General features: G+C 45.5%; 1 protein-coding gene across 5 annotated transcripts in view; it reads left to right on the top strand.

Annotated features, from left to right (window-relative positions):
• The window catches only part of slc36a4 (solute carrier family 36 member 4), a 261,847-nt gene that overhangs the window by 151,345 nt on the left and 94,031 nt on the right, over positions 1 to 16,471 (top strand). Inside the window, exon 13 of one of the 5 annotated variants that reach the window (XM_045703959.2) lies at positions 990 to 1,525. The exons of the other annotated variants lie outside the window; for them this stretch is intronic. Within the exon in view, the coding sequence (XP_045559915.1) occupies positions 990 to 991 (2 nt within the window). The 3' untranslated portion in view covers positions 992 to 1,525. Of the gene's footprint in view, positions 1 to 989; positions 1,526 to 16,471 lie in introns of those variants that run through there. 5 annotated transcript variants of the gene reach the window in all.

The raw sequence follows: 16,471 nt of genomic DNA, 5'->3' as shown, positions 1-16,471 counted from the left end.
ATCTGACCCATCCGCTCTCTCTTTTGTACTTCACAAGCTATGACTTAAAGTGTCAGATGCATAGCTTTGAGAGAATAGGGAGACTTGATTACTCTCCTAGCTAGCCAAAGTCTGCATGGAGTCTGAGACCCAGACAGACCGAGCAGTAGGCCTATGCTTTATAACTACAGACAGACCTCCAGGGCCCCCATCTTGCTGGCTTTCCTGTCTCACTGGCTACTTCATTCATCAGTTTATGTAATTGATAGGCTAAACCAGGGGGTAGGCAACGCTGGTCCTGGAGATCTATAGTGTTCCCAACCCAGAACTAACACATCTAAATAAAAAATAATGAAATTACACGGAACTAAAGATCAGTTTGGTATTTCCCCTCCTGATGGATGTGGTCAGGATTTGGGGAGGGGAGTTAATCCTAGTTCTTCTACCCGGAGAAGAACTAGGATCAATTCACCATGGTACTGTGTATTGCCAGGGGCCTAAAGGGCCTGACAGTTCTATATTCACCTTGGTAGGCCTAAAGGACATGTGTCTGTGTTGGCTGTATTGATACAGTTTCTATTTGTTTCTGTTGTGGACATGGTTGTGTGAGTGTGTGAGAGAAAAGAGTTATTCTGAACAAAAATATAAACGCAACATGTAAAGTGTTGGTCCCGTGTTTCATGATCTGAAATAAAAGATCCCAGAAATGTTCCATACGCACAAAAAGCTTATTTCTGTAAATTGTTGTGCACAAATTTGATTACATCCCTGTTAGTGAGCATTACTCCTTTTTCCAAGATAATCAATCCACCTGACAGGTGTGGCATATCACGAAGCTGATTAAACAGCATGATCATTACACAGGTGCACCTTGTGCTGGGGACAATAAAATGCCACTCTAAAATGTGCAGTTTTGTCACACAACACAACTCTACAGATGTCTCAAGTGCAATTGGAAGATCATTTAATGTTAATTTCTCTACCATAAATCGCCTCCAATGTTGTTTTAGAGAATTTGGCATTACGTCCAACCGGCCTCACAACCACAGACCACATGTAATCTCACCAGACCAGGACCTCCACATCCGGCTTCTTCATCAGCAGGATCATCTGAGAACAACCATCCATACAGCTGATGAAACTATGGATTATTTCTGTCTGTAATAAAGCCCTTTTGTGGGGAAAAACTCATTCTGATTGGCAGGTCCTGGCTTCCAAGTGGGTGGGTCTTTGCCCTCCCAAGCCCACCCATGGCTGCACCCCTGCCCAGTCATGTGAAATCCATAGATTAGGGCCTAATGAATTTATTTCAATTGACAGATTTCCTTATATGAACTTGAATTTTTTTTTTATGTAGTTCTGTCCTTGAGCTGTTCTTGTCTATTGATATTCTGTATTATGCCATTCTGTATTATGTTTCATGTTTTGTGTGGACCCCAGTAAGAGTAGCTGCTGCTTTTGCAACAGCTAATAGAGATCCTAATAAAATACCAAACTCAGTAAAATCGTTGAAATTGTTGCATTTATGTTTTTGTTCTTTTCAGAAGGAAAGATGCAGGAATAGACAGAGGGGTTGAGTAAATCTGTTAATCACATTCAGGCTCTTCAGCTGCTGTTTTCATTTGATAACAAGTTATTCTTATACATTTTAAATATTTGTTTGTCATTTAGCAGACGATCCAGAACAACTTACATACATTTTTCATATTTTTTATTCTATACTGGTCCCCCGTGGTAATCGAAACCACAACCCTGACGTTGCAAGCCCCATGCTCTATCAACTAAGCCACATGGGACCATGGCATGACTGACTCACAAACAGCCAGGGAACAGGGGTTTGGCGCCAACATCAACTCGAAAACATTAATATTAACACAGAGAAGGCACTTTAATGCACATTGGTAGGAGCCAACAGATGTGCAGTCTATTGCCAGTGCATTAACCTGTAAGATATGACTGACATTAGTTACAGCTCTTAAAGGAATGGTTCACTGATGATTTTCCACTTACCTAGGCTGTTGCCAACCGACCCAGACAGAATTTGAAGTACATATTTGGGTTATTTAGTAACGTTCAGAAGCCTCTGCGTAGCAATAGCTTTCCCCAACCAAAGCCTAATGGAATCATCGGGGGCAGCTACTTCATACACTTAAAAGTTCGAAAATTTACTTAAATCAACTCCCAAATCGAAGTTGTGCAGGGATTTTATGAATAATTTATGAATAATTCCATTAAAAGGAATTCATGAGTGTTCTCGTCATTGATTATTATCAAGACTTGGAGTAATTACAAAATTACCAGTACACTGTGTTGACCTTGATTCAACACATGTTTTAATGTGTGCCGTCCTAGAATGTAATGTGTGTTTTGAAACCAATGACTGTACTTTATGTTCTCAAAACTACCAGTACTTGTAAGTAACTAAATAAAATAAACAGCTAATTATGTTCCTACTAATCCCCTAGTTATCATAAAGAAATTGTAATTTAAATAACTGGTAGATAGCGTAGAGCATTGTGTGTTGTGGTATTGTAATAAGCAAGCTTGTTCATAGAGAACATAATTAATTCATGCCTCTGCACATGTGAAAACACGCGCACACACATATACACATACACGAGCGCCCAGAAACATATCCAGCAAATACGCATCTGTCTCAGCCAAGCATCAACCCTTTGATCAACCCGCCCACCCTTTGTGTGTGTGTGTGTGTGTACACTCCTCCATGCTGGGACGCAACACTTCATTGGCAGCCGCAGGGGGTAAGTGTGAGACATTTACCTGTGAATTGCAACACAGTATGTAGGTGCTGTTTTACCAGTAGGCTTTGGGCTCCGGTGAGTGACTGTTCTGAAGCCAGTTTTCTGTAGGCGGCTCCGGTGAGTACTGTTCTGAAGCCAGTGTTCTGTAGCCGGCTCCGGTGAGTACTGTTCTGAAGCCAGTTTTCTGTAGCCGGCTCCGGTGAGTACTGTTCTGAAGCCAGTGTTCTGAAGCCAGTTTTCTGTAGCCGGCTCCGGTGAGTACTGTTCTGAAGCCAGTGTTCTGAAGCCAGTTTTCTGTAGCCGGCTCCGGTGAGTACTGTTCTGAAGCCAGTTTTCTGTAGCCGGCTCCGGTGAGTACTGTTCTGAAGCCAGTTTTCTGTAGCCGGCTCCGGTGAGTACTGTTCTGAAGCCAGTGTTCTGAAGCCAGTTTTCTGTAGCCGGCTCCGGTGAGTACTGTTCTGTAGCCAGTGTTCTGTAGCCAGTGTTCTGTAGTGCGGTGAGCACTCCGGTGAGTACTGTTCTGTAGCCAGTGTTCTGTAGCCAGTGTTCTGTAGTGCGGTGAGCACTCCGGTGAGTACTGTTCTGTAGCCAGTGGAAGAAAGGTTCTACCTCTGACAGTTGATCTTCCTTTACACCGTCGTAGAACTGACAACTTACTATACTGTGCTCTTACAAGTGTGATATAACTGGTGTCACAAGCCATTGTAAAGGCAGACAGTGGTTTCTGGTAAATATTTGTAAGCTGTTGTGAAGAATATTTCTGTGATTTGTTATCATAGCAAGCTGTGTAGGGAGATAACTAGCTCATCATAATAAGTATTTTTGTCAGAAATCTGTTTAGATTGGCATGTCTTCTAGGCATTTTCACAGAAATGGTTTGAATCCTCCTGGTGTGTGAGGCTGAAAATGTACAGTACCAGTCAAAAGTTTGGACAGACCTACTCATTCAAGGGTTTTTCTTTATTTTTACTATTTTCTACATTGTAGAATAATAGTGAAGACCTCAAAACTATGAAATAACACATATGGAAACATGTAGTATCCAAAAAAGTGTTAAACAAATCAAAATATGTTGTATATTTTAGATTCTTCAAAGTAGCCACCCTTTGCCTTGATGACAGCTTTGCATACTCTTGGCATTCTCTTAACCAGCTTCATGAGGAATGCTTTTCTAACAGTCTTGAAGGAGTTCCCACATATGTTGAGCACTTGTTGGCTGCTTTTCCTTCTGCGGTCCAATTCATCCCAAACCATCTCAATTGGGTTGAGGTTGGGTAAGTGTGGAGGCCAAGTCATCTGATGCAGCACCCCATCACCCTCCTTCTTGGTGAAATAGCCCTTACACAGCCTGCAGGTGTGTTTTGGGTCATTGTCCTGTTGAAAAACTAATGGTAGTCCCATTAAGCGCAAATCAGATGGGATGGCGTATCGCTGCAGAATGCTGTGGTAGCCATGCTGGTTAAGTGTGCCTTGAATTCTAAATCAATCACGACAGTTTCCGCAGCAAAGCACCATCACACCTACTCCTCCATGCTTCACAGTGGGAACCACACGTGGGTATCATCCGTTCACCTACTCTGCGTCTCAAATTTGGATTCATCAGACCAAAGGACAGATTTCCACCGGTCTAATGTCCCTTGCTCATGTTTCTTGGCCCAAGCAAATCTCTTCTTATTGGTGTCCTTCAGTAGTGGTTTCTTTGCAGCAATTTGACCATAAAGGCCTGATTCACGCAGTCTCCTCTGAACAGTTGATGTTTAGATGTGTCTGTTACTTGAATTTATTTTGGCTGCAATCTGAGGTTCAGTTAACTCTAATGAACTTATCCTCTGCAACAGAGGTAACTCTGGGTCTTCTGTTCCTGTGGCGGTCCTCATGAGAGCCAGTTTCATCATATCGCTTGATGGTTTTTACGACAGGTTTTTACGAAATAGGACTATCTTCTGTATACCACCCCTACCTTGTCACAACACAACTGATTGGCTCAAATGCATTAAGAAGGAAAGAAATTCCACAAATTAACTTTTAACAAGGCACACCTGTTAATTGAAATGCATTCCAGGTGAATACCTCATGAGGCTGGTTGAGAGAATTCCAAGAGTGTGCAAAGCTGTCATGGCAAAGGGTGGCTACTTTGTAGAATCTCAAATATAACATACATTTAGATTTGTTTAGAATCCTTCAGAACTAACCTGCTCCCTGACTAACTCCATTTATCCTTAATGAAGTTTCTGAGCCGTGAGTTGAGGACAATTGAAATCAGATTCCCTCCCTCTCGCAAAGATTGCGTCATCATCCCCTTCATTTGAGGAAGGCGACTGATTAAATATTTCAAATGTTTATTTGTTTGTTAAAAAATAGTCATGTTAAAATACACATTAGACCAGCAGCATACCACCCTGCATCCCTCTGCTGGCTTGCCTCAAGCTAAGCAGGGTTGGTCCTGATCAGTCCCTGGATGGGAAACCAGATGCTGCTGGAAGTGGTGTAGGAGGCACTCTTTCTTTTGGTAAAAAATCAATAAATGTGTAAGGTTCCGTCTTTCAGATGGGATGTTAAAAAGGTGTCTTGACTCTGCGGTCACTAAAGATTCCATGGCCCTTATTGTAAGAGTAGGGGTGTTAACCCCAGTCTCCTGGCCCTTATGCCATCATGGCCACCTAATCATCCTCAGCTTCCAATTGGTTCATTCATCCCCCTCCTCTCCCCTGTAACTATTCGCCATGTTCTTGTTGTAAATGAGAATGTGTTCTCAGTCAACTTACTTAGTAAAATAAAGGTTAAATAAAATAAACACATTTAGTAATAACAGAATGCATTAATTACCTGTTTTTTCCCATTGCTGTCTATATACAGAGCGAGGTTGGAACTTAAACCGCACTAAATGAGCTGTATTCCGCCATAAGGAAACAGGAAAAAGCTCATCCAGTGGCGGTGTTCCTAGTGGCCAGTGACTTTAATGTAGGGAAACATTAGTCAGTTTTACCGAATTTCTATCAACATGTTAAATGTGCAACCAGAGGTAAAAAGATTCTAGACCACCTCTACTCCACACACGGAGATGTGTACAAAGGTCTCCCTCGCCCTCCATTTGGCAAATCTGAGCATAACTCTATCCTCTGATTCCTGCTGATTCCTGCTTCCAAGCAAAAATTATAGCAGGAAGCACCAGTGACTCGGTCTATAACAAAGTGGTCAGATGAAGCAGATGCTAAGCTACAGGACTGTTTTGCTATCGCAGACTGGAACATGTTCCGGGATTCTTCCGATGGCATTGAGTAGTACACCGCATCAGTCACTGGCTTTATCAATAAGTGCATCGAGGACGTCGTCCTCATAGTGACTGTACGTACATACCCCAACCAGAAGCCATGGATTACTGGAAACATTCGCACTGAGCTAAAGGGTAGAGCTGCCGCTTTCAAGGAGCGGGACTATAACCCGGAAGCTTATAAGAAATCCCGCTATGCCCTCCGACGAACCATCAAACAAGCAAAGCGTCAATACAGGACAAAGATCGAATCGTACTACACCGGCTCTGATGCTCGTCGGATGTGGCAGGACTAGCAAACTATTACAGACTACAAAGGGAAGCACAGCCAAGAGCTGCCCAGTGACACGAGCCTACCAGACGAGCTAAATAGCTTCTATGCTCGCTTCAAGGCAAGTAACACTGAAACATGCATGAGAGCATCAACTGTTCCGGATGACTGTGTGATCACGCTCTCCACAGACAATGTGAGTAAGACCTTTAAACAGGTCAACATTCACAAGGCCGCTGGGCCAGACGAATTACCAGGACATGTACTCCGAGCATGCGCTGACCAACTGGAAAGTATCTTCACTGACATTTTCAACCTCTCCCTGTCTAAGTCTGTAATACCAACATGTTTCAAGCAGACCACCATAGTCCCTGTGCCCACTAAGGTAACCTGCCTAAATGACTACCGACCCATAGCACTCACGTCTGTAGCCATGAAATGCTTTGAAAGGCTGGTCATAGCTCACATCAACACCATTGTCCCAGAAACCCTGGACCCACTCCAATTTGCATACCACACCAACAGATCCACAGATGATGCAATCTCTATTGCACTCCACACTGCCCTTTCCCACCTGGACAAAAGGAACACCAATGTGAGAAAGCTATTCATTGACTACAGCTCAGCGTTCAACACCATAGTGCCCTCAAAGCTCATCACTAAGCTAAGGACCCTGGGACTAAACAGCTCCCTGTGCAACTGGATCCTAGACTTCCTGACACTCCCCCAGGTGGTAAGGGTAGGTAACAACACATCCACCACGCTGATCCTTAAAACGGGGGCCCCTCAGGGGTGCGTGCTCAGTCCCCTCCTGTACTCCCTGTTCACTCATGACTGCATGGCCAGGCACGACTCCAACACCATCATTAAGTTTGCTGATGACACAACAGCGGTAGGCCTGATCACTGACATCGATGAGACAGCCTATAGGGAGGAGGTCAGAGACCTGACCATGTGGTGCAAGGACAACAACCTCTCCCTCAACGTGATGAAGACAAAGGAGATGATTGTGGACTACAGGGAAAAGAGGACCGAGCACGCCCCCATTCTCATTGATGGGGCTGTAGTGGAGCAGGTTGAGAGATTCCAAGTTCCTTGGTGTCCACATCAACAACAAACTAACATGGTCCAAGCACACCAAGACAGTCGTGAAGAGGGCACAACAAAACCTATTCCCACTCAGGAGACTGAAAAGATTTGGCAATGGTCCTCAGATCCTCAAAAGATTTTACAGCTGCACCATCGAGAGCATCCTGACGGGTTGCATCACTGCCTGGTATGGCAACTGCTCGGCCTCCGACCGCAAGGCACTACAGAGGGTAGTGCATACGGCCCAGTACATCACTGGGGCCAAGCTTCCTGCCATCCAGGACCTCTATACCAGGCGGTGTCAGAGGAAGGCCCTAAAAATCATCAAAAACTCCAGCCACCCTAGTCATAGACTGTTCTCTCTGCTACCGCACGGCAAGCAGTACCAGAGCGTCAAGTCTAGGTCCAAGAGGCTTCTAAACAGCTTCTACCCCCAAGCCATAATACTCATGAACAGCTAATCAAATGGCTACCCAGACTATTTGCACCCCCCCCCCCCCCCACGCTGCTACAACTCTCTGTTATTATCTATGCATAGCCACTTTAACAATCCTACCTGCATGTACATAATTATCTCAATTACCTCGACACCGGTGCCCCCGCACACTGACACATTGACTCTGTACCCACTGTATATAGCCCCGTTATTGTTATTCACTGCTGCGCTTTAATTATTTGTTTTTCTTATCTTACCTTTTACTTAATTTTTTATTTTTTTTATTTTCTTAACTGCATTGTTCGTTAAGGGCTTGTAAGTAAGCATTTCACTGTAAGGTCCACACCTGTTGTATTCGGCGCATGTGACAAATACAATTTGATTTCATTGGATTACACTTTGTTTATTGATAGGACAGGGGTAAAAGGTGATAGTGCATTGATTTCGGCACAAATGAAAATGTGGCACTGACTCACCCATTGATTGAGGTTTCAGCGTTGTCTCAATGAAGAGTTTGGCGTTCGACTAGCCAAGTGCAACATGCATGTGCAGTTACAAGCCTGCTAGAGTTAAGGGCAGGCGGACAAGCAATATCCACCATTGTAGTACGGATGAAGACTGAATGAGAAGCTGGCTTGCTTTAGACAACCCTGAGTAGATCTAGCTTCAATCGTACTGTACCCCTCTGCTCTTTTCATAAATTCCTCGATGCTGTGTTGAACATAATTCTTCCTCACTCTCTTTCTTTCTCTGTCTTCTGTCTCTCACACACACACACACACACACACACACACACACACACACACACACACACATTTTAAAATGTATATGAGTCCACCAATCATAATTCATACAATTAAGATTGAAACATTTCAGGACGGGGATATCTGGACCCCTATGGAAAAAGAAAGCACCTTCTCCTCCACACAGCAAGGCTGACCATGACTGCTGACACAGAGCAGTAGCTGCTTCCCCTTCGCCTTATGTAGGCCTGCTATCTGAAGGCCAGGTACTGTCAGCCTGTGAACATGTCCCAGACTGCTATCTGAAGGCCAGGTACTGTCAGCCTGTGAACATGGCCCAGACTGCTATCTGAAGGCCAGGTACTGTCAGCCTGTGAACATGGCCCAGACTGCTATCTGAAGGCCAGGTACTGTCAGCCTGTGAACATGTCCCAGACTGCTATCTGAAGGCCAGGTACTGTCAGCCTGTGAACATGTCCCAGACTGCTATCTGAAGGCCAGGTACTGTGAACATGTCCCAGACTGCTATATGAAGGCCAGGTACTGTCAGCCTGTGAACATGGCCCAGACTGCTATCTGAAGGCCAGGTACTGTCAGCCTGTGAACATGGCCCAGACTGCTATCTGAAGGCCAGGTCCGGTCAGCCTGTGACTTCCCAATATCACCACAGCAAGCTTGAAGTGATATCCGAGGCTGTTCAGGCGTGACACGAAGGGCTGGTATTCAAGCAGCTTGTCTGAGATCTCATTTTCTGTAGATGATGGCATGTGAGTCCCTCCAGGATTAATAACCTTTCAGTGGGAGTATCTCTTCTGTGTGGTCTGCAGGCAGTGGCTTGCACAGTCCTAGCATGTGTTCTACTGCTATGCCAGCTTTCTCAAATGCCACTTGCATCCAACTGGAGGTACACCTCACATGCCAATCATCAGAATCCCGCTGTGTGTGTGTTTTGTCTTGTGTGTGTGTGTGTGTGTGTGTGTGTGTGTGTGTGTGTGTGTGTGTGTGGAGAGAGAGAGACAAGGAGGGAGAGAAAGGCACAGAGATGGGATGCTTTTATGTGTCTTTGAGAGAGAAGAAAAGACAGGAGAGAGAGAGAGTCATCAAGATTATGAGCCTGTATGAGTACACACACATGTTCACATAATGTATGTATTTCTGTGAAAGGAGAGAGCAAGTGAGAGAGGTTGCATGTTTACCATGATACAGTTTGCGACACATCAGCCTTGTCGACCAAACCCCTAACCCCACCTCCTCCCCTCTAACCAACACATTCACGTTTCAATTCGTTCTCCATTCTCAGCCTGCAACCGACACAGACAGATAACAGGAACAAAAAGAAAACTCTCACCACTCATCCTCAGTCTCTCTCCCCCTATCCACCCCTCCCTCCTTCCTCCGTGTGTGTGTGTGTGTTCACGTGCCAGGTAATGTTTGTGTGAGGGGGGAACCTGCTAAAATGGAGCCTTGGAGCCACTGAGGGATTGTGTAGTAAAAAAAAAAGTCGGCCTTCGACCCGGAGACAAGCAGAATAGGTGGAACAGCTGTGTTTCTACCATGGCAGGGCAGGCTAATTAGTCTGGGAGGTATGTGTGCGTGCGTGTGTTCACGTTCAAGGTAATGAGACTTTTAGGTCTCTTTTGTACTTACTGCAGGTAGTCTGCTATTAATATTGCCTGGACCCTCATGGGTTAGTTGGTTATTTGTGTAAAAGTACCATGATTCGCTGTACTGCAGATTCGATTATGTAGATCAAGACTTTTTGATGAGTCCAACTCCATACATACTGTAGTAGACAGAGTTTTCTCTCTTCTCAGATGGTATAACTTTACTCCACCGTCTTCGATCGTTTTCTGCAGGTTTGGCCCTCTCTCTGCAGTCTTTTCAGTGTCAGGACTCTAGCCAAAGCCCTGAAGCAGTAAGTGGTAAAAGAGAGAAAGCCTTTCCTTTCCATCCGTGGAATTGGCCCATTTAGGAGTTACAACATTGTAAAAGCGGCTACTAAAAGTTAATGTTGGATTTTAGGCATTGTTGATTTTACAGTGCATTGTTAAAGGGTAGGGCAATGGTGGGTGGTGGTGGGAGGGGAGGAGATAAACAGAACAATGAAATTATATTTTTTCCAGTTGCTTTTTTTTGCCTTCGTCAAACAAAATGGAGGCTGCTTATTGATTGACCGCAAGGCACTACAGAGGGTAGTGCATACGGCCCAGTACATCACTGGGGCTAAGCTGCCTGCCATCCAGGACCTCTACACCAGGTGGTGTCAGAGGAAGGCTCTAAAAATTGTCAAAGACCCCAGCCTCCCCAGTCATAGACTGTTCTCTCTACTACCGCATAGCAAGCAGTACCGGGGTGCCAAGTCTAGGACAAAAAGGCTTCTCAACAGTTTTTACCCCCAAGCCATAAGACTCCTGAACAGGTAATCAAATGGCTACCCGGACGACCTGCATCGTGTGCCCCCCAACCCCTCTTTTACGCTGCTGCTACTCTCTGTTTCTCATATATGCATAGTCACTTTAACTATACATTTATGTACATACTACCTCAATTGGGCTGACCAACCAGTGCCCCCGCACATTGGCTAACCGGGCTATCTGCGTTGTGTCCCGCACCCGCCAACCCCTCTTTTACGCTACTGATACTCTCTGTTCATCATATATGCATAGTCACTTTAACCTTATCTACATGTACATACTACCTCAATCAGCCTGACTAACCGGTGTCTGTATGTAGCCTCGCTACTGTTTTTCACTGTCTTTTTACTGTTGTTTTATTTCTTTACCTACCTATTGTTCACCTAATACCTTTTTTGCACTGTTGATTAGAGCCTGTAAGTAAGCATTTCACTGTAAGGTTTACACTTGTTGTATTCGGCGCACGTGAAAAATAAACTTTGATTTGATTTAATCAGCATTAGCATTAGCCTAGCATCCTCCCAGTGAGTCTCCATAGGGAGACGTTAGGCTAGCTCTGAAGTGGAGGAGATATAGATAGCGAGATGGGTGATCTCCAGGACTGAGGATTCATTCCGATAACCCCGCCCCCCCCCCCCCTCTCGCCCGTCCTCTGTCCCTCTCTGACAGAAACTGATACATTACATTGTCTCATCTGGCCTCTAACAGGATCTAATGAAGACCAAGAGGAAGTTGTCTTTTTGGCTTGTGTTACGCTGCCCCGGTCTATGGCGTAATCTCCTCAGAAGCAATTCCAATACAGATGCAGGCAGCTCAGGTCACTGAGGCGAGGAAGGTCAGCTTGGTGGGGTTATAGTTCAAGGTTCAGGTTGCCAAAGATGTACAGTATGTATGTGGGTTGTTCTTATGTTTTACCTATAAAGATGACCCACAGTGACTCATCCATTGCTGTTGTGTTCTAACTGAAATTGGTTAGGGATAGGGTAATGCATGGGATGGCGTTACATTTTGAGTGGTGTTGTAGTAGCTGGGTGTATAATCAGGGGCGGTTCTGGGGGGGGGGGGGGGGGGCAGTGCCCCTGTGACAACAATTTTGGACCCCCTTGTGGCCCCCCTAAATGTGGAGTATGAAATAATTTTTACATAACTCATTTTTGCTGTCGTTCTTTTTTTACATCCGTTATTAGACAGTGGCAACGCGGAACACTAATGATTATGAACATGGTCTTTTGCCTGCTAATGCCTGCAATGCAGTGAAGAAAACGATATGACAACAATTACGTCTAATGTAACTGGCCCCTCTAACAGTACAACTGGCCCCTCTAACAGTACAACTGGCCCCCCCAGTTGAAATGGTCTAGAACCGCCACTGTGTACAATGAGTCAATAAGAAAACGGAGGTCAGAAAACTCTGGAAGACTGCAAAAAGGAATGGTTGAAACTTACAGAAAGAGAGACTGTAGCTTTAATCTATGCAACTCCAGATACTGTAGACTAAATAGGAAGTTCATGGATGAACGATGAAAGCTGTAAAACTGCAAAACAAAAGACCTCAACAACAGCTGGATTGGGTAATATTGATGTTGCTCCCCACTAAGAGTTAGTCAAGCATATTTAATGTGTCTGTCCTTATTCATACCGTAGGAGTTTATGAAACTAAATTGATGTGGAGGAAATGTTATGGAGCCAACACACTGGCTGCCAAGTGTGGAGGCAGCTTCATGTGCACCAGTAACCACGTGTGGAGGCAGCTTCATGTGCACCAGTAACCAGGTGTGGAGGCAGCTTAATGTGCACCAGTAACCAGGTGTGGAGGCAGCTTAATGTGCACCAGTAACCAGGTGTGGAGGCAGCTTCATGTGCACCAGTAACCAGGTGTGGAGGCAGCTTAATGTGCACCAGTAACCAGGTGTGGAGGCAGCTTAATGTGCACCAGTAACCAGGTGTGGAGGCAGCTTCATGTGCACCAGTAACCAGGTGTGGAGGCAGCTTAATGTGCACCAGTAACCAGGTGTGGAGGCAGCTTAATGTGCACCAGTAGCCAGGTGTGGAGGCAGCTTAATGTGCACCAGTAGCCAGGTGTGGAGGCAGCTTAATGTGCACCAGTAGCCAGGTGTGGAGGCAGCTTAATGTGCACCAGTAGCCAGGTGTGGAGGCAGCTTAATGTGCTCCAGTAGCCAGGTGTGGAGGCAGCTTAATGTGCACCAGTAGCCAGGTGTGGAGGCAGCTTAATGTGCTCCAGTAACCAGGTTTGTGGAGGCAGTTTATTATGCTCCAGTAGCCAGGTGTGGAGGCAGCTTAATGTGCTCCAGTAACCAGGTTTGGGGATGCAGCTTACTGTGCTCCTGTAGCCAGGTGTGGAGGCAGCTTCATGTGCTCCAGTAGCCAGGTTTGGAGGCAGCTTAATGTGCACCAGTAACCAGGTTTGGGGAGGCAGCTTATTGTGCTCCTGTAGCCAGGTGTGGAGGCATCTTAATGTGCACCAGTAGCCAGGTGTAGAGGCAGCTTAATGTGCTCCAGTAGCCAGGTGTGGAGGCAGCTTAATGTGCTCCAGTAGCCAGGTGTGGAGGCAGCTTAATATGCTCCATTAACCAGTAGCCAGGTATGGAGGCAGCTTCATGTGCTCTAGTAGCCAGGTGTGGAGGCAGCTTAATGTGCTCCAGTAAGCAGTAGCCAGGTATGGAGGCAGCTTAATGTGCTTCAGTAGCCAGGTATGGAGGCAGCTTCATGTGCTCCAGTAGCCAGGTATGGAGGCAGTTTAATGTGCTCCAGTAGCCAGGTGTGGAGGCAGCTTCATGTGCTCGCCAGTAGCCAGGTATGGAGGCAGCTTCATGTGCTCCAGTAGCCAGGTATGGAGGCAGCTTCATGTGCTCCAGTAGCCAGGTGCGGATGCAGTTTAATGTGCTCCAGTAGCCAGGTATGGAGGCAGTTTAATGTGCTCCAGTAGCCAGGTATGGACGCAGTTTAATGTGCTCCAGTAGCCAGGTGTGGAGGCAGCTTAATGTGCTCCAGTAGCCAGGTGTGGAGGCAGCTTAATGTGCTTCAGTAACCAGTAGCCAGGTGTGGAGGCAGCTTCATGTGCTCCAGTAGCCAGGTGTGGATGCAGTTTAATGTGCTCCAGTAGCCAGGTGTGGATGCAGTTTAATGTGCACCAGTAGCCAGGTATGGAGGCAGTTTAATGTACTCCAGTAGCCAGGTGTAGAGGCTGTTTAATGTGCTCCAGTAGCCAGGTGTAGAGGCAGTTTAATGTGCTCCAGTAGCCAGGTGTGGAGGCAGCTTCATGTGCTCCAGTAGCCAGGTGTGGATGCAGTTTAATGTGCTCCAGTAGCCAGGTGTGGATGCAGTTTAATGTGCTCCAGTAGCCAGGTATGGAGGCAGTTTAATGTGCTCCAGTAGCCAGGTGTAGAGGCAGTTTAATGTGCTCCAGTAGCCAGGTGTGGAGGCAGCTTTATGTGCTCCAGTAGCCAGGTGTAGAGTCAGTTTAATGTGCTCCAGTAGCCAGGTGTGGAGGCAGCTTTATGTGCTCCAGTAGCCAGGTGTAGAGGCAGTTTAATGTGCTCCAGTAGCCAGTAAGTAAAGTGTTAATGTATCTTCACAAAGACGGCTCTACTGATCAGCACTGCCTGGGATCGATGGCTCCTACCACCCTTAGCCTGGGGCTCGCAATGAGGAGGACACACACGCACAGTCTGGAGGAGAAAATGTATCACTGATTGGTCAATTGGCTCAGTGACCTGTGTTGACACAGGAAGTAGGCTCTCGTACGCCCTCAGGTTTCGTCCTGCCAGTTCTCTGAGAGCCCTGCCTCAATCCCATCTCACGTCGATAATATTACAAGGACTCCCTGGTTGTAGATGGCAGCAACAACATGTTTCTCTGTTATTTACTCACTACGGGCAATGAATTTGAATACATTTTTTAAACACAGCAGGTGGCTGAAGCAGCCAAAACAGCATCTACTTCAGAGGCGTGGTAGAAAAACACTTTAAATGAGACATGGGGCCGCAAAGCATCCTTACATCTGAGACATACATAAGAGTCAGTGGCAGCGAAGACCTGAGCTCAACTCGTCTCAATTTTTTCTGTCTCTGACTCACATTAGGAAGAGTCATTGGTGTCTGTTGTTCTGTTCCCTATTAAAGGGATAGTTCAGGCAAAATGTATATTTGGTTCGAATTAGCCTTTAAGGTTTTTGAGGACGTTTCGACTTGTAGTGCAGCTTTGCTTACATTGGTTCGGCTGTTTACTGTCATGAATCCAGACGATTGTAATATGCTAAATCATAACTGTTTCCAGACGTAGATAATGGATTATTATAGATTTGGTCACGATGGGGCCTTCAGACACAACTCAAGGTGAGGGTAATTTGACCCAAATATACATTTTGCCTGAATTATCCCTTTAGGAACAAAAGTTAGTGCTCATCTTGTCAGGTCTGTTGTGTTGTCAAAGAGAGAGTAGTTTGAGTCTCAGCTCAACTCGTCTGGCCTATATTCTTTTCCCTCAGACTCTCCAAAACAGGAAGATGACGTTTCAAACCCGGTGACCTGGCTCTGGTGCAGTCGTCTTCTTTTGTTTTTCTGGAAGTCTAGATGGAGAGGCATGGTTGGCGGTGCGAGGTTCGACTCGCTCGGTCTTTATCACAATTTCCATTATCAGCTCCTCAGCAGAGTGAGGAGCTTAGCCGCGTGTGTGTGTGTGTGTGTGTGTGTGTGTGTGTGTGTGTGTGTGTGTGTGTGTGTGTGTGTGTGTGTGTGTGTGTGTGTGTGTGTGTGTGTGTGTGTGTGTGTGTGTGTGTGTGTGTGTGTGTGTGTGTGTTTGCATGTGCGTGTGTGTCTGTGCGTGTGTGTGTGTGTGTGTGTGAGCAACGAGGGGCGTTTAATAAGAGGCCCAGTGATTAGAGATGTGACCTATATAAAAGACGGGCTGAGGAGGTCAGACACACTCTGTCGATAGGATTGACCCGTGTTGGTGAATGGGTTTGTGTGCGTGTGCGGATGTGGCATTGTGAATGTGTGTAGATGAGTGTGTACAGAAAGTGTGTGTGCCTCTGTCTTAAATAAGTGATAATAATTTTCATGAAGACGCGCATTATCGAAAAGCTTATTGATAGCGGTCCATTATAAAAGTTGCTTACTGCATCAGCTTTCAAGTCAGTCTTAGTCGTTTGGTGGGTTCAACCAATAGATTGAGAGATATGCAAAATAGCATGAGTAATTGTCCTTCATAAAGTCAAGAATGGGTGAACTCCTTAAGTAGCACAGATTTCCTTTCAGCACCTCATCACCATCGCCACGTTAGCTAATTACAATAATAATAATTTCATTGTTTAGAACACCATTAGATGTAATGTACCTACTCTTTAATCAAGGGCTTTAAGTGCATGATTTATACTTTTGACAATGTCATCTAAATAAAATCTTTATCAAACCTGCTGCTGTTAATGGTGTTACAACAGTGGTGATTTTGAGATCTTATTATATTGTTTTGTTGGTTTGTGCTGTTT

Source organism: Salmo salar, chromosome 20 (genome assembly GCF_965601325.2).
Source record: "Salmo salar chromosome 20, fSalSal1, whole genome shotgun sequence".
Classification (NCBI taxonomy): domain Eukaryota; kingdom Metazoa; phylum Chordata; class Actinopteri; order Salmoniformes; family Salmonidae; genus Salmo; species Salmo salar.
The sequence above is the reverse complement of the archived record's forward strand: the minus strand, read 5'-3'. Positions and strand labels throughout refer to the sequence as shown.